We start from the raw sequence: 27,955 nt of genomic DNA on the forward strand, positions 1-27,955 counted from the left end.
TTTTCTGCATTGTGTAGCGGGGGCGGGGCTAAAATGACGCGATCACGTGGCCCTGCCCCTGTCAGGCCCGCAAACCGACCTCAGCTCGTTTGGACCGCCCCCTTTTGCCGGCCCCGCCCCCTGTTCTGCCGATCTGGCTGCTCCCTCCCGGAAGGAGCAGCCAGATTGTCGGCAAGTATGCATTAAAGACACCTTTGTTTAGATTAAAGACGCTCTTGTTATACCAATTTCCTCCGTCACTGTCCAATTTCTGTACTGGAGGTATAGATATTACTCCAGGCGAGGAAGGTTTTTCTTTGGCTTCAAGTTAGCAAGAGTACTTTACGGTTTTATTGTAATACTGTAGAGCAGCCTTTAACATTTCCCATACATTTCTACTCCATCTATTCATCACACTCTGTCTTTCCCAAGTAAGATGAACCTGGGTAGTTATGTACAAGTCATAAATTTCATTGTAATAACCACATTGTAATATCCAGGTAATCTATTAGCAAAATTCATACAGGGATGATCCAAGCTGTAAGAATTTGTACATACCTCCAAAACATATAGAATATTAGCGCAAAACTAACATATGACCATCATTTGGCATGAAAATGTGCAAAATGTCTTCATGGATCTCCAAGTCTGAATTAGCTGCGTTTATCACCAGTGACAAAATGAGTGATGCTGTTTGTTCCCCACAAATTATTTCCATCATTTACATAATGCCAACAATTTATATTGCATGTTTAAACACCCATACCAGTACCTGGCCAGTGGTGATCATATTCTACTTTCCCTAATACACAAACAGTCAATATTATTATACTGGCCATTACGTTTCTGGGCTGATAGCACAAACTTGTGCAAACCTTTGCAGGCTCTAAAGCTCATACTGCAGGGCGCCATAAGCTACAGAAATGCTGAATGTCATGGAGCCACCACCACCTGAAGTAGGATTCCAGCCACCTGCTCCACCTCGACCTAGGCCCACCTTCCACTGGAGGCAAGCATTGCAGACTCACAGCCTCCACCTCTCCTACCTCCTGGCTAACTCTCATGCCGCCCAGCTTCACCAAAAAAAATAAAAAATTGTGAGAACACTGTACTGTAGGACATGATTATATATAGTGGTTTGTTTACATGTATTTTAGTAAGCACTAACATTCAGGAACTCAAAGTTACAGACAGACTGGCAAAAACCATATTATTCAGTGCCTCAGGATCGCTTAGGCATAACCTCTATAAAAAAAAAATAATATATATAAAATATATATAATTTATTTTTTCGATATTCAATACATCCAGATACAGCACTTAAGTCTTCTACAGTGAGCACCAATACAGAGCTTCATACATTCCTCCCGAGTCCTTTTGCCACCAGATATCGAACTCAAGGGGGCAGATATTGTTATAAAACGCATTACTTGCTCATAACAGCCTCAGAAGGAACTACATGAGCTGGCATGGGAACCGGACACAGTTGTGGGCTCAGATTAGAGAATGCTCTGAAATTTTATAACTTTGTGCAAATTAAGGAAAAACCTACATATGATTATATTGATGCTACTTTGTTCCCACCAGTCTCTGGGACTTTTTAAATTAGTTTCCTGTGTCTCCCAACAATAGTCATATGCTGAAAGTACCCTGAATGAAATATGGTGGCACTGTCTGAAATTAGACCTTATTAGTTGTAAATCCATAACTGTTTCTAAATTACTGGGTTACAACTTCCTGCTTGTCCATCATACACACTTTTCTTCCCAAATGTTTGAGTATGCGGCGATATTTATCAGCCACATGTTAAATGCCAACTGCTGTATTTCTGGAAAAGAGGGGCCTCCATTGCATGGCGTTACCAGTTGGTGTACAGATCACAGAGTGCTTCATGTTCTCTATAAACACTAGTGTCCGGCCTCCTTGAAGCTCGCATCATGAGGTCTTTAAACATAACTGCTTCAAATTGGTTCTCATTCTGTCCATTCCCTCACTAACAACCCACAAGCACCCGGCAGATACAACCTACTTCCTGTAGGTTAGGGAAGGGTGTTTCCTAACCTACCCTCCATGCTGCCTTTCTTTCCTGTAACCCTGGGCTCCCCTATAATATTATGTTCCTTCTTTTTTTCTCCTACGGGTTAATTTCCCTTAGGCAGTGATTGTGACAAGTCTGTTATGACTGTAGTCTACAGACATCGGCTATGCTTACTGCCTGCTGTCCACCTTTTAATATGATAACAGATTATGGCCTTATGCCGGGCTGAGTACGGGATGCCGGCGCTCGGAATCCCAACGGAGTTAGGACACAGACACCTGTCAATTGGTATCCTAATTGTGGGTACACACTGGCGGATCAATTGATCGGCCAATATATTGTGCCCCCGCCGGCCAGTGTGTACAGACGATATGTATGAACGACATAATTCACAGACATATTGCATTGGCTGTGCTGTACAGCCGATGAACAGATATGCCTGCAGACATATCTGTCCATCGGCAAGTGTGTACGGGCGATCAGCCAATCACCGTACACAGGGGCACTGAGAGGGGAGAGCCGCTCACCACTCCCCAACTCTTAGGTCACAGCAGCCCAGAACACGCTGCTGTGTGCTGGGCTGCACTGGGAGACTGTCCAAGTCTGCTAAAGCAGCAGCCGGAGAGTCTCCTATGCCAAAGGGGAGGAAGGGGCAATCACGCTGACCGTGCCCCACACTGGCTGTGCGCTGGGCTGGGGGGGACAAAGCGCCCCCGCTCCACAGCGACGCAAATGTTTTTTTCTGTGTTTTTTTTAAAGGGGGCGTGGCCACTAGTTCCACAATTAGGCCACACAACCTACCCGCCCCCAGGCCGGCCCGACCCATTGCAGCAAGTAGACCCTGCTACGTGCCTTCGGGATACCTACGGTCGCGACGCCGGCGCCAGGATTCTGACAGGTGTCAGGTTGCCGGCACTCTGAACGCCGGAATCCCTGCGGTCGGTATTATAACCGCATTCCCTCGTAGCTTAGAAACATAGCTTTACATTCTTTACCAGAATCATATGAGCAAAGAAAACAAAACAGTATTAATCTTTGCAAGTGATGAAATACGAATATATAAATAAAAGTTGTAACAGAGAAACAAAACTGAGAAAATGTTGGTGTCGACCATTTCCATGTCGACCTACGTCCATGTCAACCTTTGCCAGGTGCTTATTGTAACTGAACACCATTATTTTTCTTCTTTTCTAACACTAATGTGAAATCCAAGGTAATATAGCGCAATATATGTATTTACTGCATTTGTTAAATACTAAGAAAAAAAAAAAAGTACAATATTCTCCCTCCACCTAGAAACTTAAACACTCAGCACTTATGCTGTATGTGGTAGGACAATGCCCTCTAGAACAACAGCTGCAGTCAATGCTGTGAAATGGCAGCAAGTTAAAGATGAAAAAAAAAAAAAAGCTACTAGTGTTCTTTTCATATGGCAAACTGGAAACGTCAGTATAACAGCACAAAGCAATGACTGTCTCCACATGAATGTCAATTGCTTCCTGGGGCCCTAATTACACAACCTTAAACAATGTACACTTCCGTGTGCTTCATTAAGTTATACTCCAGGTGCACTACTCCAATGCTTCCAAATCCTATCTACAGGTAGTTTTAATGACTATCCCATATCATACACTTTGTTATATTCACACCAGCAAATAGTTAAAAAAAAAAATTTGCAGGAGAATGCTGTACAATACCACTAGTGATTTACCACCATGATACAAGCTGACTCACAAGTAACCTGCCGATTGTCCGTACACACGCTGCAGGGGCCCCGGCAGTGAGCGACAGCTTGGGCAGACACATTGGGCGGATAATTGATAATTGGTAACTTACCAATCGTCAGATAGGTCGGCGGGTCGATCTAGTGTGTACCCAGCATTAGTCGCACAGAGATATACAAGTGTTACATATCAAATTAATCAGCTCAGTCTCCAGGTGTGTTCTAGTATCACATTGCGTCTGGTGCATACACACTAGACGATATGCTCCCTGAGCGATATCGTCTAGTGTGTCCCCGGCAGGCTGTGCTCAATGTCGTTCATGACATTGAGCACAGCCGCTGAACGATATCATTAGCGATATCGTTCAGCGCCGGGCTCTCTCACCCATTCCCTGACATGCAGCAACCTGACGAGGTCGTCAGGTTGGCCTGCATGTCAGCCCGATGAACGAGGATGACGAACGACCCGCGGGAACGCGCGTCGTCGTCATCGTTCATCTTTTTTGTGTTAAAAATGGACGATAAAGTGGACGACTGAACGATAACGATATCGTTATCGTTCAATCGTCCACTTTAATCGCCCAGTGTGTACGCACCATTAGACGCATTTCAGGCAGAAAAAAATAAATAGACAAAAAAGCCGCCCAGTGCTAGCAGAGTCGCATGAGATCTGGCATGCTAAGGAGGGGCTGTTTGGTGGGACTTCAGCAAAGCTGTATGAGAACACATCTGCATCTGCTAAACCTCTAAAAAAAGAAATTACCCAATGTTAGGCAGAGGCAGGTAAATATAAATTTGTATGCACATAATAAATCAGACAAAGCAAAGCCAAAATAAACTGATAACCTGTTTTATTCTGTTTGTCCTTATGTGCCCTTTACCATGAAAAGAAACATTAGTATCTGCTGGGAAGCAGCCAATAACACACCATTAAAATCAATTTCGCTGTACATCCTAGACCTGGAGTTCTAGTGCATTTTCTGGTACAGGAACAATGCATCCTATTATACCCAAGCCACCTTATTAAAAATATATATATACTGACCAAAAGCAAAGGGGAAATCTAGTCCAAACCATTGATGCCCGCATCTCAACGCTTTCACTGACTGATGACAAGTAAACCAAACCACAATCTCTTGTCCAGTAGTATACAGTTTAAACTACGTGTGTCTGGATTTCTTTCTTTCTTGCCACAAACTTTGTACTTCTGTTCATTTACCTTAAACTAAACCAGGGGTGGGAAACCTTTTTTCTGCCGAGGGCCATTTTGATATATATAACATTATCTGCGGGCCCGGTGCAGGCCACGCTCCCTCCAAGTGACGTCACACGGGGCGGGGCCAGAGTCGCCAGCAATTACAGCAATGCCCAGAGCATCCTTCGGAACTGTAAGAGCATCGGTGTGGCCATCTCAAACATCCTAAGGACGCTCATGGCGGCACTGCTGCACAGATTCTGGTTGCTCGGTGCCATTCTAGGCACCCTGCTAGCCAGATGAGGCTAGCAGAGAAAAGCTCAGAGGGCCAGACCAATTGACTCCGCGGGCCTTATATTGCCCCCGGGCCTGAGGTTCCCCATCCCTGAACTAAACCAATCCTTACTGTATCTTCACCAGAACAGCATGAGGCAAATAAGTTTTATGGAATAGCTAATTTGCTTGTTCCGGACTAGGGGCTACAGTCTTAAAATTTCCCTCTACTCATTGTTCTGGTGAAACAGGACAAGAATGAAAATTTAGTGCAACCCCTCTAAATCAAGATCACTAACCATGACAAGATTACACATCACTTGGTTAAACCATGTAAACCGTTCACAATAAATTCACAACAAAAAGATTAAGTATGACAGGTTTCAGTAGGCTAATGTGCAGCAGGAATAAAGCCACTTGTGTCCAGCCTACCATACTAATGATTAAAGGAGTACAGTGTATGAGGGCTACTGGCACAGATCTCGAGGGCAGTCTACAAACAAAAAGGTGAATAACATTATCCTGTACAAGTGGTTAATATTTTATAGACTTTGGAGGCCATCACAGAATTTAAACATGACTTCGAGGGAAGTCAAAGATTAACACAGCAGGGAGTAACAGACAATCTTAATCCGCCTGAAACGTCATGCAGCTCCACAAAATAGTCACATTACTACAGATTAGACTTCACAGTAACATGTACATTACAGCAGCCAGCTACAGTTCAGCAGCTGCAGTTCTACATGAGGTTTCAATAAACATACACTGCGAGGCATGTTAAAAAACTATTCCCAACTACTGTTATATTAGTCTACATACTGCTGATTAATATAACAACCCTAACATTCTGGACCAGTCACCTACTGCCATGTTTGCCCAACACTAAAGGAAGCAGGGAAGGGTAGGGTTTCTGTGATCACTGAGAATATTAGAAACACCCACAGCTCATGGGTCATTACCTAGAACATTAATATTTACACTCTCCTATGCTGTGCCGGCCCTGCTCCCCACGAACATGCGACGTTATGATTTTACAGTGAGGGGACCAGGCCGCCAGGACCACTAAGTTGAGCTCCCAGAGCATCCTAAGGTTGCTCAGGGTGGCTCTGTAGTGGTCAAGTCCACTGGAACTATGCAGAAGCTGTGCACTTGGGAGTGCCCTAAGGACTGCCCAGGAGGTGACTTTCTAGGCTCTTTTCATACAAAATGTAGGTGCAATGGGGAAGCAACAGTGCCGTCCCCTAGACCCTGTGCCCTGGACGGTTACACAACTCGCCCAACCCTAGTTAGGTCCCTGACTTAGTAAACAGTGGCTTGGTTACCAGCTACTCAAGGGCTAATTAAACCACACATAAGAAAAGCAAGGATCATCATTGTTTAATTTCCAAATTATTTTAAAACCTAGCAGTAAATAATATACAGTGGGTCCCACTCCTGTCGGCTTAGGTCAATAAGCTGGGGCTACAATGGGCATGGGTATACAAAATTGGACCGTTGAATATTAGAAAATAGTAGTCAGACCTGACCAATCTCAATTTTTGCTGCAACCTGTAGATGGCTACTTATAGGAGAAAATGCCTGCTGTCAAATGTCAAAGCCCTAGTCATAAGTGTGCTCCAATGTTCTCCCCAGTCACCAGATCTCAATCTAAGAGCATCTTTGGGATGTGGGGGAACGGGAAATACACAGCATGATTGTGCAAATCACAGCATGATTTGCAGCTGGCAAATCTACAGCAACTACGTGATGCTATCATGCCAACATGAACCAGAAATTAAGGAGTGTCTCCAGCACATTGTTGAATCCATGCCTTGTAGACTTCCGGCTATTCTGGGGGCAAACGTGGGACCTTATCCAGTATTAAAAAAGGTGTATCTAATAAAGTGGCCAGAGTGTGTGTATATATAAACCCTGAGGATAGATAAAATCATAATGGACAAACCTTGTGGTGTTTACTTAATGTAAATGCTACTGAAAAACTTAAATAATATGGAATGACTTAAAACTGGGACGCCCCTCATTACGGACATCCCTATTTTCAGCAATAGCGCAAGCATTTCTCTAGGCTCACTTATGTGCAAATATGTCAAAGCTTGAATTTACAGGTTAGTAAAGCTAGTAAAAAGAAATTCTCCAGCAGCTGTTATTTTCAAGGTAAAAGGCTGCCCTTCAAGTTATCTAGGTTGCTCTGCAGGTATAATCTGTTAAAAATATCCCTGAGGGAGAAATGCAAAGGCTGACATGGACAGAGACACAAAATGTCATACCAGGATCTACAGCCAATGAAAATTAAATATACAGTCAGGTGCATAAATATTGGGACATTGACAGAATGTTCATATTTTGGCCTCTATTCACCACCACAATGGTTTTGAAATGAAATAAACAAGATGTGTTTTAACTGCAGACTTCCAGATTTAATTTGAGGGTACCGTATATACTTGAGTATAAGTCGACCCGAATATAAGCCGAGGTACCTAATTTAACCACAAAAACTTAGGAAAACTTATTGACTCGAGTATAAGCCTAGGGTGGGAAATGCCCCAGTAGTGCCCCCAGTAGTATCCCCCGCTCCCCCGCAGTAGAGAGACGTACCGGTGGTAATAAAAAAAAAAAAAAAAACCCCCGCTCCTGGTCCCGACGCTGCTACCGGCTCCTCCGGCCGCTTTGCATTATGGGAGAGAAGTCATGACATCATGACGTCTCTCCCATTACCCACTGCGGGAGCCGGAAGATGGCTCCCGCTGTGGTAGCTGCAGCAGCCGATGAGTGTGTGTCAGACTCTCATCGGCTGCTAATTACAACAAACACCCAGCTGCTGGCGCCTGTGTGTTTGGCACTATACTCGAGTATATACAGTAATTACATCCAAATCAGGTGAACGGTGTAGGAATTACAAAGGTTTCTATATGTGCCTCCCACTTTTTAAGGGGCCAAAAGTAATGGGACAAACTAAACAATCCTAAATCTAACTTTCACTTTAATACTTTGTTGCAAATCCTTTGCAGGCAATTACAGCCTGAAGCAGGGGCTGGCTGGCAACTTTTAGCCTGGGGGGCAAATGCATGCAGGCGGCCCTGGCAGAGGAGTAGCGTGCAGCCAGGGTGCCCGAAAGAACTTGCGTGCTACGGCGCCCCCCTCAGGAGAGGACACCCTTATGCAGGCCTCGAGTAGTGCCCCCAGTAGTGATCCCCCCTATGCAGTGCCCCTTGTGCCGCCAGTAGTAGGCCCCTTATATAGTGTCCCCAGTACTGGTAACCCTTACGCAGTGCCCCTTAAATAGTGGCCCCAGTTGTAGTCTTCCCCCTATGCAGTACCCCCACTATTGCCCTTTATATAGAGCCCCCAGCAGTGGTCACTCGATGCAGTGCCCCCAGTGGTAGTCCCCTCCCCCTATGTAGTGCCCCTAGTAGTAGTCCCCTTGTAGTCCCCCCAGTAGTAGTATCCCCCTTGTAGTCCCCCCCCTGTAGTGCCCCCCCCTTGTAGTGCCCCCAGTAGTAGTAGATCCCCCCCTTGTAGTGCCCCCAGTAGAGTAGTCCCCCCCTCCTTGTAGTGCCCCCAGTAGTAGTAGTCCCCCCCTTGTAGTGCCCCCAGTAGTAGTAGCCCCCCCCCCCTTGCAGCGCCCCCAGTAGTAGTAGTCCCCCCCTTTGTAGTGCCCCCTGTAGTGGTCTCCTCCTTATAGTGCCAGACCCCCCCCGCAGTAGACACACACATTATATATTTAAAAAAAAAAAAAAAAAAAAAAAAAAAAAAAAAACTTACCTGGACACCCGCTCCTGGTCCCGTCGCCGAGATCAGCTCCTCCGTCCGCCGCTTTGCATTATGGGAGTGACGGGTCATGGGAGTGACGCGTCACTCCCATTACCCACTGCGGGAGCCGGAAGATGTCCGGCTCTGGCAGTGGGAGCAGCAGCCGATGAGAGTCTGTCTGACTCTCATCAGCTGCTAAAGCAAACACACAGCTGCCGGCTCCGGCGGCTGTGTGTTTGTGCTGTGTAGCGCTGACCGAACTCCGTCTGGTCAGCGCTACACACGTGGTGCAGTCTGTCACAGTGACACAGACGGCCCGCATGACGCTGCGGCCCGGGGGGCACATGGCACTCTGCCCCCCGGCCCAGCCCGCCACTGGCCTGAAGTCTGGAACACAGACATCACCAGACGCTGGGTTTCAACCCTGGTGATGCTCTGCCAGGCCTCTACTGCAAATGTCTTCAGTTCCTGCTTGTTCTTGGGGCATTTTCCCTTCAGTTTTGTCTTCATCAAGTGAAATGCATGCTCAATCGGATTCAGGTCAGGGGATTGACTTGGCCATTTCATAACATTCCACTTTTTAGCCTTAAAAAACTCTTTGGTTGCTTTTGCAGTATGCTTTGGGTCATTGTCCATCTGCACTGTGAAGCGCCGTCCAATGAGTTCTGAAGCATTTGACTGAATATGAGCATATAATATTGCCCAAAACACTTCAGAATTCATTCTGCTGCTTTTGTCAGCAATCACATCATCAATAAATACAAGGGAACCAGTTCCATTGGCAGCCATACATGCCCACGCCATGACACTACCACCACCATGCTTCACTGATGAGGTGGTATGTTTTGGATCATGAGCAGTTCCTTTCCTTCTCCATACTCTTCTCTTCCCATCACTCTGGTACAAGTTGATCTTTGTCTCATCTGTCCATAGGATGTTGTTCCAGAACTGTAATGACTTTTTTAGATGTTGTTTGGCAAACTCTAATCTGGTCTTCCTGTTTTTGTGGCTCATTAATAGTTTACATCTTGTGGTGAACCCTCTATATTCACTCTTGTGAAGTCTTCTCTTGATTGTTGACTCCATATACACATATACACCTACCTCCTGGAGAGTGTTCTTGATTTGGCCAACTGTTGTGAAGGGGTTTTCTTCACCAGGGAAATAATTCTTCTGTCATCCACCACAGTTGTTATCTGTGGTCTTCCGGGTCTTTTGGTGTTGCTGAGCTCTCCGGTGCGTTCTTTCTTTTTAAGAATGTTCCAAACAGTTGATTTGGCCACACCTAATATTTTTGCTCTCTCTGATGGGTTTGTTTTGATTTTTCAGCCTAATGATGGCTTGCTTCACTGATAGTGACAGCTCTTTGGATCTCATATTGAGAGTCGACGGGAACTGATTCCAAATGCAAATGTCACACCTAGAATCAACTCCAGAACTTTTACCTGCTTAATTGATAATGAAATAATGAGGGAATAGCCCACACCTGTCCATGAAATAGCTTTTGAGTTGATAGTCCCATTACTTTTGGCCCCTTAAAAAGTGTGAGGCACATATAGAAACCGTTGTAATTCCTACACCGTTCACCTGATTTGGATGTAATTACCCTCAAATTAAATCTGAAAGTCTGCAGTTAAATCACATCTTGTTTGTTTCATTTCAAAGCCATTGTGGTGGTGAATAGAGGCCAAAATATGAAAATTCTGTCAATGTCCCAATACTTATGCACCTGACTGTACATACAAACTATAGCATGTAGAGCTCCTAATGTAATAAAACACCTTCATGCATGAGAATTATATTTTGCACACTAAAAGGAATGGTTTCTAAAAAAATCTATATTAAAAATAAAACACAGAAAGCGAGTTCAGATGTTACCCTACAATTAGAGTGCCACATGAGAGACTCCAATCAGACTATGTACCTGCAAATCAAGCAGGCAGGATGGGTGTGATATGTATTACCGCCGGGCGCATGGCCGGCGGTTCAATTCCCGGCTGCCTGACAAAGGAGGAAATCCCGAAGGTCCTAAAGGTAAGTATTTACTAACCTAACCCTCCTTAGGGGTGCCTAACCCTAACCCCCCTCCTTCCCCGGGGGGGGGGGGGGGGCAGCCTAACCCCAAGTCCCCCCCGGGAGCCCTAAACCTAGTACTAACAAACTCAGTGCAAAAACTTTAATCATCAACTATCAGAAAACCATTTACCACACAACTTTTTCACGGAGAAGTTTCACCATCACCATAGTGAACTGTATAGATACTAATCAAGTCATTTGACAAAAAAACAACGTACAACTCTGAATCAGGCCCAATGTCCACAAATACTGCTGTGCTTCCCTATAAATCACCCATTGAGCAGCCAAATATATTTAGTGCAATGTATGTGATTAGAGTTGTAAACAGATGAAGTGTGATGTGCATTGGAGTCATGCCTTCCTCGTGACAATACCATTCTTTCATACAGATCATGTTCTGTGAAGCAATTAAAACATTGGAATGCTATTAGTAGTCCCTTTACAGTTATGTGTAAATTAAAGTACGCCCTCTTCAAATAGATTTTATACATATCAGGATACAGCAATCTTGTCCACACCATGTACTAACATTTTATAAATTTCAGGTAACCAATAAAAACAAAAAAACATGCGTCAACAAGTACAAATGCCCTATGATTTAATAGCTTGAACCACTTATCAGCAATAACTAATAGTTATCTGTATGTATTAATCAGTTTCTTGCATTATACAAGGGTTGTCCAAAAAGTAATGCCTAAATGGTCATAACTGAAATAATAAGCAACATTTATTTGAAACTTTTTTCAGTTTGTAGTTTAATATGTCTGCTAACTATATATGTAGTTTTGTTTAGGTAGTTCAAGAAATACCATGGAATCCAAGATGAAACAAAGAGCAGTCATTGTATTTCTGGAAAAAGAAGGCTGCAGTGCTACCGAAATCCACAGAAGACGACTGAAAAAAAAGTGTATGGTGAGCGTACAAATGACTATAGCAATGTCAGAAGTGGATGAAGAGTTTTCAATCGGGAGAATCGTCCGTGTGCGACAAATCTCGTGGTGGCAGACCATCAAATGCAGTGACAGAGTACCGACACAAAGTCGATGCCATGATTCAGAAAGACCGTCGTGTGACCATCAGAGATATCAGTGATGAATGTAGCCACGGCACTGTAGAAACACTAATCAATGATTTGGGATATCGTAAAGTGTGTGCTAAATGGGTTCCAAAGCAATTAACCAGGGATCATAAAGCCCAGAGGGTGGAGGTGTGCAATGACCTTTTGACCAACTTTGAAGCCAACCCTTAGACAATTTTGGAAAATGTCATTTCAGGAGATGAGACCTGGGTATTCCTTTATGAACCAGAAACAAAGGCCCATTCCAAGCAATGGAAACACCCAAGTTCAGCTAAGCCAAAAAAGTTTAAATCACAGCGATCCGTAAACAACGTCATGGCCACATTCTTGTGGGATTGCTGAGGTGTTATTCTCATCGATTACTTGGAACCAAACCAATCAATCAACAGTGATCGATACATTATTACACTTAAGCCATCCGCAAAAAAAGGTCACCAATTCCACTGTCAAATGTCATCATACACAACAATGCCAGAACCCACACTTCGATAGCAACATCTGTGCCCATTGCCAAAATGGGGTGGGCAATAATGCCACATCACCACACACTCCTGATTTGGCCCCTTCATCTGTTTGGCCCTCTAAAATACTATCTATGGGGTCAACATATTGAAGACAGAGGTTGTTAAAAATGCCATACGTTCCTGGGTCAAACACCAAGCACTGGAATTTTTCCAAAGTGGATTCACAGCTTGGGTTAAGTGGAGAAAATGCTTGAGGGCAGATGGTGAATTTTTTGAGTACAGTCATTCTGTTACTAAGACTTCAAAGTATTTTACTGCAAATTTTCAAATCTGTATCTATAATAAAATTTGAGTTGTGAGCACTCAGGCATTACTTTTTGAACAACCCTTGTATATTAGCCCACCAGTTCTTTACAGCACTGCTTCACTTAATGGCTGTGTGAGGGCAAGGTTCTGCTATATCTCAGAAGGGTTGAGGTCTGGACTGACTTATAAATTTGCTGGTGTACGATTTGGTCTAGCTTTACTTGTCAGAAAGATGAACTCACAAATCCCTCTAGAATGCGATGGAAAAAAGGAGGAAGTTCCTGGTGGACTCAAAGGTCTGGTGACTGCAAAACAACCCTAAATCCTCAGCCCTCCACCACCGTTCTTGATGCTTGCTATGATATTTTTGCGATGATATAATGTCTTGGATTTTTTTTATAACACAGCAAAAATGTGCATTCAAATTTTGAAAGAGGTATTTAGCAAAACAGCAAAGAACCTAAAAGTGACATCCAAAGCATCATATGGTATGAACTTTGGATGAATTCAATGGGATTCCTACTCCTGAAAAGCTTGGCCTTTGTTTGGAAATAGCTTTCTAACCCCTTCGAGGCTAACGGGCAGCAACAAATACTTCTACAAGATCATCACTGGTGTATTTTGTATGGTGTTAACACAGATGTGAATGATTCACAACAAGCTGCTAAAGGTTCTGCTTCTATATAGAGATGGCAGAATTTCTGGATGATGAAATAATAAAGTGCACTTTATTAACAGCATCTGGCTCAAACTACCTTCTGTGTTGATGTGGAAACAGTGAGAGGTACTTCACACATGAAATGTGCATGTTGCCTCCTTTTCCCACAGATATTTGTCAAATTTCAGGACTTGGTAAGGACTAGAGGATTGTAAATTAAGTACAGATTTCACAAAGGAGTACTGCACATTAGTGATTTCCTAGGTAGATTTCAACAACCAGAACCAACAGTTTTCATGCTGGGAGTTTGAGATCCCATTCATATTCAGGACAATGTTGTTTCTGGCGCTGGAGTGTAAATCCTGTCTCTTACAGATCAGATGGTTTCCTATTGTAACTATGTAAATAGTTTGGTAAGAGGAACTGGAAAACACACTATGATGGTGTACTACCAACAATAACGAAGTAGTAAGCTGCTATTTTATATTGCGACACCGCAGTTGTAAGCTTTACAAAGCTTTTTAAAAAAAAAAAAAAAAAAAAAAAAAAGGATGAAAACAAAAATGTTGAGGGCAAATGACTGCTTAAGAGGCAGAAGAGCCTTTAGCTTTTTATTAATAGCGATACCATCTCGGTGAGTCTGCCTTAAGCTGGGTACACTTGGCCAACCAGCCAACCTATCTAACGATTGGTAAGTGCATACACATTAACCATTTGTTCTACCGTTGTGTCTGCGCTGTCATCACAATTGGGCGGGCATTTGAATTTGTCTGCCCAGTTGAGATGCCAATAACCCCCGGGTCCCTGCAGCAAGTGTACAGGTGGTCAACGGACTGCCTAAACACAGCCAAAAGCGCCGCTATATATGAAAATTGCACCAAGCATTAGTCTTTCCTCAGAGCTTAAGCTGGGTACACACCTGTACCATGGGCGTATCTATAATGGGTGCAGGGTGTGCGGGGGAACACAGGCCCAGGGGGGCCCCGCACACCCTACACCCATAATATTACTTACCTCTCCGGAGTCCCACGTCGGCGCGGTGGTCCGGCACTATAAAATGACTTGAAAATGGCCGTGGCAGCCATTTACCCGTCGTTTGCACATGCGCAGTACGGGGAAAATGGCAGCCGCGGCCATTTTCTCGATGACCTGTGCATACACTATAGACTCCGAGCACACTAGTGCCCAGAGTCTATAACTCCGGGGCTGGCCGCGTACAGCTCAGTGCACTGCCGGCCAGAGAGGAGGGAGCCCATGTCTGAGACTGCACACGGGCCCCCTCCTCTCTAGAAACGCCCCTGACCTGTACAATCACACGTTCGACGGAAACAGAAGTTCCGACCTCAGTGTCGATTTGCTCGTACACACCTGTACAATCTAACTTGCGATCTTTGGACACCATCTGTCTAGAAAATCAGTTAAAATGACACTAAGGCAGCAGCAGAATGGTCGGCGGTGCGTATACACACTTCACAATTTGTCCAATATCGCACCATCGAAATGGATGAAAACTAAACAGCTCACATATCCTGATGTTTCGATGCAATCAGTTTTATTATGACAAGACATAATCGAAGGAGTGTACACACTTTTGAGACATCACATGAACAGGTCGAGAATCAAAAGAACGGTCCGACGATTGTATAGATGTGAAGCCATCTTTAGCTGGACTTCCACTTAAGCATGATACTCATTAGTAACTGTGAAGATAAATAAGAGTATCTGGGGATGTAGCATGGAAAGTCTGAATGTAATTCACCTCAGCACTGTTCCCTTACCATAACTAAAACTCCAATGCCATACTGTAGGGAACTCTGCACAGACGCTCAGGGCCTGCTTCAGAGCTGGACGCTCTCAATCAGGGCCGGCCTTCTTGTTTTTTAGAGCGGCCTCCCGGCCGCTCGCATAGCTGTGGGTGGTCCCCCACAGCTATAGTGAGCGGCCATGATGATGGTCGCAATGGTCAAGACCTTCGGGCTTGCAACGAGATCCTTGTGGTAGGGTCTCATTGCCGCAAGCCCCAGAGCGCTTTCGGCGCACTGGCCTACCATCGACTTTGTTGCGAGCGCACAGCGCTTGCGATCAGGTCTGAATCAGGCCCTCAATCTTTCTGCCAGATATCGGCCCTATACCAGAAACATCACCCTCGCTAATAACACGCTAATGTTCCATACAAATAGCTTTGTGTGTTGGATAGTCAACTGTATTTTTCCATTTCTAAAGCTGCATACACACACGATTTTTTTAATGATTATCATTAAACGATATCGTTTAACGATAATAGTTTGCAAAAATTGTTCACTTTCTGAGTCAAACGATGAACGATTATCGTTCATGCGCGTTCACGTTTGTAGTTTGTCGTTTGTAGTTCAGTCAGACTTGTCAACTCAACGATTTTCATTAAGGGAATATGCAAAAATCGTTTGTAGTTCATAAAAATCATTCATGACATTTAGTAAATGAACAACTTTAGTAAACGATTTTAGTTATTTTTTTCAAGGGAAAAAATCGTTTACTAAAATCGTTCATTAAAAAAATCGTTGTGTGTGTATGCAGCTAGACAAATTGCCAATATCATCTTTTCTCTCTTAGAGGCTTCCTTTGTGCTCTTCTCTTCAATTAGACTTGCTCACATTAGATAGAACTACTTTAGGAACATCCACACACAATGATAAACGTAGTCTACCAGAATATACAGAAACAGGGTGGAGACCTTTAAAAACAAGTTGATGGAAAAAAAAAAAAAAAAGGAGAATACTGAAGATAAAGTAACTTATGTTTATACGTCATTCCAAACGCAGCAACCATGTACAATGAAACTGCTTTGGCATGCAGAACAAAATGTGTGGGAGGTATTTTTCTACCAAAGAAACAAAATTAAAAAGAGTTACAAAATATGTCCTAGGAGCAAGATAATAAAACCATGTTTTAAAAGAAGGATATTACAATTGCATCTTTCAAAGAAAGCTGATAATTTTAGAACAACTGACTACAACAGCGTAAAGCCATGCAAACTGAAAAAGTAACAGTGCTGAATCATGTAAAGCAACTTGAAGTTGGCTTTCAAACCACAAGTTTCTCTATCAGATCATACACACTCATTTGCGTAATATTCTGGTCATAAAATACTTATTCTAGATTTAAATTGTTAATTTTTAAAAAAATTTAAAATGTAATCCTGTAATTTTGTTATTTGTCAAGAGCACCAATTGTTCAGTATGATACACACATGTGGTGGGGTCCTGGACAGCTGGGGTCCAGGGAGTCCACATCTGCCAACAATACACTTGGTGGGAGGTTGTTTATTATTAAAAATAAAGAGGAGCGCTGACCCAGTGTTTTGGATCTGGATTCATCTTCGTGTCTTGGTTTTAATTTTTGCAAAACCGCCCTCAAGCGTTTTGCTCTGGGTTTTTTTTTTGTTTTTTTATAAAAAAAAATTAAATTTGCTAAAAAGTTTTTAAAAACAGCTAATTTTTTCAATGCAAAATCCAAAAATTCAGTTAAAAATCAGAATTCCGAACCACAAGAAGATCAGAACCACAAATCTGATTTACCCGGATCTCCTCAGGAGATCAGAATTGTAAATCTGATCTGTCTGGATTCACGAAAATGCCAGTGGATTCGGATTTCTGGAGAACCAAGCCACACATCTCTAATTAAAACTGAGTTTTGGTAGACACTCTAAACTACATTCTCCTGAATCATGCAGTCAGGAAAACTAAATACATTTTGCATGTAGTTTAAAGCAAACATTTTTTTTAATCTATAGATTTACAGAATCATTAACGTAACATGCCATTTTTAAACAGGCTGTCACAAATTATGTGGATAGAATGTAGAATTCATTGTAGTGTACTGTAATCAGCATTACATACATGTCAACTTCTGTTCCACATAGAAATGAACAACTAAAATCAGTAGTCGGCAATAAATTCTAGCTGCCTTAAATTACTAACTACAGGAGGCAACCTAGTACACGTGTATTTAGTGCAATCGCTCTTGGCTACCTCCAATGCAATGTGTAATACACGAAGACTGCATTTATCGTGCAAGCAATACAGCCAAAGCACATTAACACAAGCGCCTTGGACTTACAAACTGTCTGTCTCAAATCCTGCCCATTAGGTTATCCAAAGGTTAATAAGACTTCTTGGTGTAAAAATAAAAAAGCACAGCTGTCAATAAGAGAAGGGGATGAATTAAGTCATTACCTTTTCTTTGTAAAAATATCCGCAGTAAAGGGTTGGCAGTAGTTAACGCTTTGACGTAATTCTCATTATTATTGATGGGAAGTAAGTCACCATGAATGTCTGCATATCCCACCAATACATCCATATCTGGGATTTTATGCACATGCTGCAACAATCCATAGAAGTCTTCAAAGTTTCCTGGCTTTGATCTTTCCAGAGCAAAACGCCGAAATTCTGCCCCAAACTGAAATAAAAAGACAATCATTTTTATTCGGGAAATACAGAACCATAAGCAGTGAGTGTATACAGCAGGGGTAGGCAACACGTGGTACTCTGCATGCTGTAGAACTACACATACCAGCATGCCTTGACACATTTTCAGTATGTCAGTAAAACTGTGCTAGGGTATACTAGGATGTATAGTTCAACGGCAGCTGGAGTGCCAAATGTTGCATATCACTGTTATAGAGTATCCATAGTTAAGTAGAATGACCATAAGGCGCCATCTCCAACACCTATTTTCCCCTTGTTTACAGAAGTAGATTTCTTATTTGTTTATCATTGCAAAAGTAGAGAGGATAGAAGGAAAGGAAACGGTTGATCAATAGTGCTGTCAGGACAACAAATAAGAGGTAAACAGTAACCAGTAAACAACGATTACATCACATTAAAATGAGCTTACCACTTACACTCACTATATTCAATGGTGTATTAAATTGATATGCAAAAGAATACAGGCAGGGGACACACTAGGTACCAGCGACATTACTGATGCATTTAGCAGTAGTTTGTCTCAGAAATGATTTGATCATTCACGGATTTCGAATAATAAATTAGATCCTATCAATTCGCTATTATACAGAAGATGATGTGCCCTTGCTCTTCTAGCCTCAATACGCTACGATTGAGCCTCCAGGACAGGTGAAACCCTGCTAGCATCAGACACTTGTATATCTGTGTACACCTGAGACTGAAAACAGAACTTGGTGTGGAAAAAAGCTGAGGCTCTCTTCACATGCTGATTGAGACTCCGTCGCACACAGTAATACAAGTGTCATATAACAAATTAATCAGCACAGTCTACTGGTGAGTCCTAGTCACATAGTATTGCGACTGATGCATATTCGGCAAAAATAGGCACACAAAAAAACACCCAAGGCTAGCACAGTCTCATGGGATCAGGCGCGCCAAGAGGGGTTGTTTGACGCAACTGCAACAAAGACGGGGACACATCTGTAGCTCTGATCTAGCAAGTAACCTTTCAATAGAGGACTCGAGAAGAGAGTATAGTGGTTCTAGAACAAGTACTTGGGTACAAAAACTATGCAGAGTATTTAACAATGACTGACTCATAAAAGATTCACATGTGCTGCTGGTGTCACTTGCCATCCTGTGGAGGAAGACTCTTACATCTTATAGTAACTGATAATAGGTTTAGAAGTGAGACAAGACAAACTTATTATACTACAGACTACTAGACTATCATTTACTTATATAGTGCCAGTATATTCCCATTGCGCTTTACAATATTTAACAGCTTCAACCTCGTTTTTAAGTTAAAGCAGGTTCCTGGGGGAACAAGATTAATTTATCTAGAGAGACCAGACATAATGAGGTACAGAACAAGATACAGTTTAAACTGGAAAGTCACTCAGAACAGTAGAGGATTAAAGTTTCTGGTATGCTAGATTTTGTCACAGTATGAGAACTTCTACATGTGTACTTGGGACTTAAGGCGCATATCCACTAGACGATAAATTGGACGATTTGAACGATAACGTTATCGTTCATTGTCCACAATATCATCCAGTGGATATGCAGTCAACGACCAGCGATGCGAGCTACCGCTAGTCATTGATTACATCTTTCATCGCCCGTACTTGCAGGGCAACCTAACGATATAGTCAGGTTCTGCAAGTACAGGGATGAGGGAGGGTTACGTCACTGAATGATATCGTTCAGTGTGGGTGCTCAAAGTCGTTAACAACATTGAGCACATCACTGCCGGGAAAACACAAGACAATATCGCTCATGAAGTATACCATCTAGTGCATGGGTTTCAACCTTTGGCCCTCCAGCGGCTGTGGAACTACAGATCCCTGGATGCCCTGTTTTAGCATTCTGTTATATCAAAACAGTGACAGGGCATGCTGAGATGTGTAGTTCCACAGCAGCTGGAGGGCCAAAGGTTGAATACCCCTGATCTAGTGGATACGCAGCTTTACGTTTTCCAAGACTGATTTAACATTTTATGACTAATGCTGAGAAAAAAATACAAAGCACTAAAAAGATGTACACTTTTTTTTTTTTTTTTTTCAAACTGCACTCTAGAGAAATATAGGGGGCTTGTCTTTACTCTTAAGATTTTAGATGTTTCATAGAACTAGGAAGATGACGTCTAGGCCATAATACAGGTTGGATATGGGATGCTGGCAATCAATATCCCGGTGGTCAGAATTCTGACAGGGTTAGGAGACAGACACCTGTCGGTAAGTACCCTAACCCTACCCCTAAACATAACCCTCCATGCCCACAGCCTAAAGCTAACCCTCCCCCCACTACTTACCATCGGAAAGCTGGCGCCGGTATTCTGACTGATTGACCGCATTCTGAGCACCTGCATGCCGACAGCCAGGATTTAAACTACATCCCCATAAGACCTATAACAGATTATAGGTTTTACTAGTGTAGCTTCAAGTGATTGATTTCCCAAATACCTATAAAACTAATTTTATAAATAAATCTCATTCTTGAGAAGGACTGCTGCCAAACACAGACCACTCACAAAATTCAAGTCAATCGCCAAAACAGCACCGATACTGTTGCTTTGGAAGTACTATACATGAAGTGTCTTGTGCTTCCCTGTAATTTAGCCTGCAAAGGACATCTAGTACAAGCGAAAAGGCAATCAGCTATGCATGAAAGCCCTTTTTTATTATTCCCAGCTGAAAGTTACTTATCCTTAATTCCATGGCTCTCATAGGAAATAGTGACTTGAACCTACTAGAGAATTCGGAGAAACTTCTTTCAGGGCTAGACAAAACTAAATAGACACAAGGAGCCAGGTTGCACTAAAGGTGGCAGGGAAGTGGTGCTCTCCTTAAACAGAGAGAGTGACACAGAGATAAGAGAAGGGACAGCTACTATGAACCATTTCTTTAATGAAGAAAATTCTTTCTAAAAGTTCAAATTAATTTGCTCAGCTATTTTTCTTATTCCCTTTACTGGCTTCCCAGAAATACTACAGGGAAGAGCTTTCATTGTTTTTAACCAGTATCCTCTATCTGCAGCCAGAAACTTGGGCTGCAAACTGAAACAGTCTAGATACCTCCCACTGGTGCTTGTTCCACGCACACATTAGACACACCTATTTATGAACACACCTATTTATGACTAAGAGGTCAACACACAGGACTGAGAAACATTCTACATAAAATAGGAAGGACAATACCTACAGCCTGAGTCAGCGAGATAAACATTAAACACATAACTCAGGAGGACTCATTTGTACCTAATTTAGTAGTTTATTGCACAGTCAGTACTGAAGTATGTATGCACCTTATATAATCCACCTATTACTCCTTAAGAATGTATTGTCTCATTTATTAGCGTGCAACAAATACTAGAAGGAAGTTGGATGCTAGTATTTACTGCACATTTACAGCCGTATTCAATTTGGAGCGAAAAATCCATGCTAGACTTTTCGCTCCACATTGGAGCTTTTCTGGGGATAAAGTATCGGGCACGCACCCGCTTTATCCCCGTATTCAATTAAAAAGTTACGAAAACGGGAGTCGGCTACAGGATCGGCGAAAAAAAAAACAAAACGGGATTTATCTGGAATAAATTGTAGGACCCCCCTAAAGCTGTCCAGATATGGGGGATCACTATGGGTACCCCCCGTTTTAGCCTGCAAAAGTCGGGGTTTTAAATAGCTGCAGCAGGTGTTTTTTTCCCAACATTGAAGAAGTGACGCAGAAGAGCACTTAGGTTATTTTTTTTGTTTTTTTAAGTGGTCCCATCAAATTTGGGGTACACAAAAATGGATACTAGCATATTTTTAAGTCCCTAAAGTGTAATTCTGCAAAAATGCACCTGCCGCTAATAATCTATTCTAGAAAACACATGCCGCATATTTGCAGAATAGCCCTGAACCTATTTCCCTATTTTTAAACACTTTTTTTCACCCCAAATTTTTTAATTTTTTGGGGTGTCCCTATTTTTATTTTTTTACTTTTTTTTGACAGTTTCTTTTTAAAATGTCATTCCCAGGGGTGCATATTTTTTTTAAGCCTACACCTCTAAACCCCAATTCTGCACTTTTTTTTCGCCATGTAAAACATGGTGAAAAGGTATCCCTGTTTTTTTCAAAGACTTTTCGCACCTGCGAAAAGTCTGTGAAATTGAATGCGGGGAGAATTGAAAATCGGCGAAAATGACGTCATCGGCTAATTTATCACCGATTCCGAACTTTTCAATCCAAACTGAATACCCCTGTTAGAAGCCTTTAAAAGCAGTTTACACTTAACAGAATGGAAACCTATTTGGGGTCCCAAAAAGAAAAAAAAAAAAAAAAGGAATGTAAATCCCGATCAACATCTGATCTGGAGACGAAAGTATCAGGTAATGACCAAACTGACCGTGTGCGCAGTGGGATTGGCCATTACTGTATGTCCAAGCCATTACTGTATGACCGCCAGCTTTCCGACTGAGATCCCGGCATGGGACTAATGATAGACGTCGAAATCCTGACGTCTATCATTAGCCACCTGCTGAAATACTGACGCCCGGCATACCGAACAAAGGTAAGAGTCACAAGCGGACAGCCGTGGGTTGGATTAAGGGTTAGGCCCCCCCCACCCGGGAAGGTTAGGCACCCCCTCAGAAGGGTTAGATTTAGGATACAGGGAGGGGGGTTTAGGTACCCCTAGGGGGAGGTTAGGGTTAGCGACCCCTAATGGGGGGTTAGAATAGTTAAAATACTTACCCTGTCGGGATATTCAGTCTTCTGCCTTCCGGCGTTGGTATTACATCCGCCGGGCTTATGTCCGGCGGTATGTCATACCGATTCAGTCTAAGCGCCCAGGTACATGTGTTGCCAACGGGCATAAACTATACCAGTCAAAGCATTTGGGACTGTGTGTATTGAAGGAGGAGTACTGTAATCTGTATTTCGAGCCAAGCAATTCAGTTATACACTGCAGCACAATTACAAGTGGCCAAGCGATAACGTCAATGACACCGAAGTGGGGACACAGATTTCAAATGCACTGCTAGATTTTTTAGATTTTTTTTGCACTGGGACATAATGAGCTTTAACAATTACCTGTATAGTTTAATTATTAGCTCAATTGCTTTTAGGCAACCTATACTATATTCTATTAGAAAGTGTCTAACTGTGTGGGAAAAGTAAAAGGTAACACGTTATTGCAGAAAAGCAACTAAATAAAATGAATTTAAAACAAAACAAAAAAAAACAAAAACACTCCTACAGGAAAATACTTGCCACATTGTGGGAAACAACTGTATAAATACTACTGCAGCACTCAAGTGATCAGTTTTACAGCAGGTGTAGAGCTCCACTGCTCACCTGCAGAGACAGGATAGTCCTCAGCAGTTTTTGTAAGGTGGCCTTATAAGTGCAATGTGTGTTAAGGCCGTTTCCATCACATGCATTCCAGTAATGCTCTAATGCTGGCTGATTGCCCAATTTGTGACGCGTCGTACAATGAATCGTGTCGAAATAGTGTATCATATAGGTAGGATACGATCCGATGCATGATCTCAACGCTCTTAACACGTATTGTATGATCAGATTAGCAGCCCATCATACATACCGTAATCGTATGCAGATCATATGTGTTAAAAAGCATCAAATCGTGCCGTTGGGACTGCCGGGCAGTTCAAGGGAAAAACGTACGATGAATCGCATCGTACTACATTGTACTAGTGTATGGCCAACATAAAAGTAGTTTATGTGGTGACATTACCAGGAAGATTTGCATTGGACCTATAAAGTCAGTTAAAACAAAATACAAGTCAAATATTCAATGGAGAGAAAGATTACCTGGCACCACCCTCTTCTGCCACATTCCAGTACAAAACACTCCTTTATTAGCTTGGCAAGATATGTAAGGCTATGATTTAACACAAAGTAATGCGTAATCATGAATGGTATCTTCCCATATGAAAACATTGTTGTAATCTACATTAACAATAGTTTTGATAAGGGTTCATAAATCCCATCTAGAGGGAGTAATTATAGCAGGCAGCATAAACAGTGTCAGAGAACATTAAACAGAAACCCTACAGAAAATTTTGCACAATAATACCCTTTACACCGACCTAAAAATCCCAGGTTGATGCGCATCACGCTGGGATTTTTGTCTGTGTAAATGGATCCATCCGGGTCCTAGGATCCAGCTCGGAAACTTTGCAGGGTTGGCCACCGGTTGTTCCCGTAGCACTCTGCAGTGTAAACGGCGTGATCCAGAACACGATGACCAGGATCGTGCCGCATGCAGTCTGGTGTGCCGGCTTCAGTGGCACTTGGAGATGACATCATCTCCAAGCGTCCACAGCAACGCCGGACGAGCAGGGTCACTGCAGACCAAGCTCCGATGTGAACCGACGCACCCTTGGGAATATCCTGGGTCGGCACTGCAGTATGAAAGGAGTAAGTTCCAGGCCTGATCCGGATTGGAACTCTGTTCCAAACCCTGGGTCAGACCAGGAACTTTGGTATAAATGTGGTATCCGTGTATGAAAACTTTTTGACCATGTAACAAGTAATAGGTGGATAAATAGTGGAATTTAACAACAACAAAAAAAACACAACTAGTATATAACCAGCATTTACACCTGAGGGGAATTAATGCATGTAAAACTGGAATGGTACCTATTGGTTCCAATTATCCTGGCAGGGGAAAAAGCACAGCAGCAGTTTTTGAACTCTATATGCTTAAGTGAAAGTAAGGTGATCAATGGAGTGCCCTCAACTGACCAACTCTGACCACAAGTGTAATTGCTAGTTTCACATAATGTCAAACATGCAGCGTTACCGGAATTTCTTAACACCAATTCCTTTCGGAATTAAGAAAATATGTAGTATTCGGAAGATATCATAATAGTAAATTCTGCCAGTATGCATTTAAATTTTTGTGTTCATAGCAAAACACATTGTAAAATAGTGTTCTGTACCCATGTGGTGAAATGGCTGGAGACTCCCCTTATCAACTAAATAAGACAACACTCTAGTCTCTTATTACAGGTGTGCTCTCAAATCTAAATTTAGCTTTCACAATGAGACCAAAATACACACACCTAAAGCTAAAGGCTTATGTAACATGTGCAAACACATACTGCTGTAAATATTTTTATTTTTTGGTAGACTTAAAAGTAAAACTAAACATCCTTTCATTTACACAGGCAAGTTCAGAGAACAGGTTAGGTACATATAGAAGCGTGTGGGTTTTTTTGTTTAAAGATAAGCAAAAGGTGTTCAATTGTTTTAAAATTAGATTAACAAAGCTGCAAAACAAGTCTTACATTAGAAAGACACAAAAATGTTGCAAATCCATCTCAGCCAATTACCTTCAAGTACTTTTAACACCATATTTACAGTAGCCTTCTACTGGTGTAACCTATAGACCACTAGTTTCTATCTTAAGGCTGAGACATTAGCCATGAGTATGATCTTTAAATCAAAAGTGAGAAGATAATCCTTTTAGATTTAGAATGACTCCCAAATTGTAGGTGCTGAAATGCAGGGTGTATTGAATGAGAAAAAATAAAAACAGAACAGGTTTAAAAAATGATAATAGTTCTAAAACAAGGCAAATTCACCTGTAATGTGGATCCCAGCAAATGTGGTGTGTACTCTACTCAACACATACAACTAGGACTATATAGCATGGATGAAGCAAACGATCAAAGAAACCTGTCTATAGCAGCAGATGCCTACTACACACACTTTATATGGCGTCTCTTAAACTGTATTGCAGAGGGGGAGCACTAGTCCACGGATTACACATATATGGAAGAAACACAGGTACATTATAGAAGGATAGTAACACCAAGGCATCTAGCACAGGGATTCCTAGCCCTACACCAGTATCACAATTCTCCCAGCAGGTGCCTCCCTCCCCTACTCTCTCACCAGCAGGTGCCTCATAATGAGAAAACACAGCTATACATAAATCCCTCCAGAACTTTGTGTCAGTGTGTGACAGGTGCCTGACCCCCCTGACCATGGCTACTGCCCCCATATACACCCTGACCCTCCAACATAATACCCTCTTCTCTTGCGGGTGCCCTCTACATGCACTCTACCCCCTAGCAGGTGCCCCCACCCAGGCGATGATCAGACAGATCCATACCTTGCTTTTAACCTCCACCATGCCCAGCGACCTGCTACTGCTACTTCCCGCCGCCCGGTGACTCCGGTTCATTGTGGCCGCTGACGACACCTTCGCTCGCCGTCCACCTTTCGCCCGGAGCCTGCTGCTTCTGCTCCCTGTGACACGGAGGAGCCCGGCACCGCCGCCTGCGTCACCGCCCCGCCTCCTCCTTCTCTTCCTCCGGCCGCAGCCTCGCACAGGCCCCGCGCGTGCACCTGTACCACGTCTGAGCGTGCAGGTGACGCGCCGCTATCAGCAACCTCCTGAACACAGTGAGCGGACTGCGGAGACTCCGCCCCCCAGCCAGGACACGCCCAGCAAACCCGCCGACCTGGACACCTGGAGAGGAGCGCCGCGTGACGTTGTGACGTCACACGAGACGGCTGCCATGGCAACAGTAACAAATGTGTCAGCCAAGTGCTGCTGCTGCCGCTTACAAGGAGACTACTGCTAATGACGAGCTAAAACAATGCTATGCTACTGCGTACCTTCCAACATGATTCATCCCAGGAGGGACAAAATGCTCTGCTCCTGGACTTCCATCTTAATTTATGATTGCCGTCACCAGTGTTGAACAAGTTTAATGATAAGAAAGGTGTTTCCATAAAGGTGATGGCAACCATAAATAAAGAGGGAAGTCCAGGAACAGAACATTTTGTCCCTCCTGGAATGGGTCATGTTGGGAGGTATGCTACTGCACCTGGTCTTGTCTTGTCCTGTATCATTTTATGTATACACTTTATAAAGTTCCCTAATAATCAGTAAAGCAGTATACACATGTATGGTAGTGACACTCAAATAATGACACAGTAATGTATTGTTTTATATAAAGAGTTATGCCACACACTATAGCCATGTATACATTCACAGTACTATACTGGTTCATACTGAAGTGTAATCATATAAGTATAACCTGCAAAGCTTCTGTACAGCAGCTGGATTCCCATGTGTGTGCGGCCGCTGTGAGGTACAGGGAGCCAGGACAGGATGTGATCATGTGTGCTGTGCTCTGATCATCCCTGGTGTTGCCAGTGGCTGGGTTTTCCTGTAATGAGGGACGGGGCATGCGATCGGTGGCGGAGCGGCAGAGCCTCTGATAGGCATGAGGGGGGGGGGGCTACTACGCTTCTTGACAGTGCCACAGGGGCTTACTGCCAGACACCACTTGTTGGCATCGGGGCTTTCCCCTTTTATATACTGTGCCCTTGTTGCAAGGGCCATGTACCCACCACGAAAGATCGGGTACTGTGGGACCTCCCTCCTCTTCCTGCGGTTCTAGTGTAATGGCCGCCTTTTCTTCATGGGCACCAGAAACCTGAGTCCTTAAAGCTGTGTTTTCCAACCTTGGTCCTCAAGGCACACCAACAGTCCAGGCTTTAGTGATTTCCATGCTTGAGTACAGATGGTTATATCAAAATAACTGAAATACCAATTAAGACACATATGCTCAAGTATGGCTATCCTTGAAACCTGGACTGTTAGTGTGCCTTGAGGACCGTGGTTGGGAACACCTGCATTACAGACTCAGGTCCCGACGTCAAGCAGATAGCCGCACGAACGGAACACAATTGCGTCAAGCTTATGCAAGTATGGGCAAAGTGCTGTAAGTGGGCGTTTGTACATAGGCAATGTTTAGTGACGGCATGTCAACACAACTGAGGCTATATAGAGTTGGACAGAAGTGTATGTACACATCTCCAGACATATCATTTGTACAAAAACTATAGCTTGGTGATTATACTGACAAGTATCAAACCAAGCATACAGCTAGGGATCAGGCATATCATAATATGTATAGAAATCTCAATACAAGCGAATATACG

At 43.0% G+C, this 27,955-nt stretch overlaps 1 protein-coding gene across 1 annotated transcript in view; it reads right to left on the minus strand.

The window, feature by feature from the left end:
• PARD6B (par-6 family cell polarity regulator beta) overlaps window positions 1-26,277 on the minus strand; it is a 42,424-nt gene extending 16,147 nt beyond the window's left edge. The window contains exons 1-2 of the mRNA XM_088472127.1: window positions 26,112-26,277; window positions 17,755-17,977 (exon numbers count right to left, since the gene is read on the minus strand). Coding sequence (XP_088328253.1) covers window positions 17,755-17,977; window positions 26,112-26,183 — 295 coding nt within the window. The 5' untranslated portion in view covers window positions 26,184-26,277. The remainder of the gene's footprint in view (window positions 1-17,754; window positions 17,978-26,111) is intronic.
• Between the last annotated feature and the right edge of the window lie 1,678 nt (window positions 26,278-27,955).

This window comes from Taudactylus pleione, unplaced genomic scaffold, assembly GCF_031769625.1.
Source record: "Taudactylus pleione unplaced genomic scaffold, aTauple2 ptg000121l, whole genome shotgun sequence".
In the NCBI taxonomy this organism is placed as follows: Eukaryota; Metazoa; Chordata; class Amphibia; order Anura; family Myobatrachidae; genus Taudactylus; species Taudactylus pleione.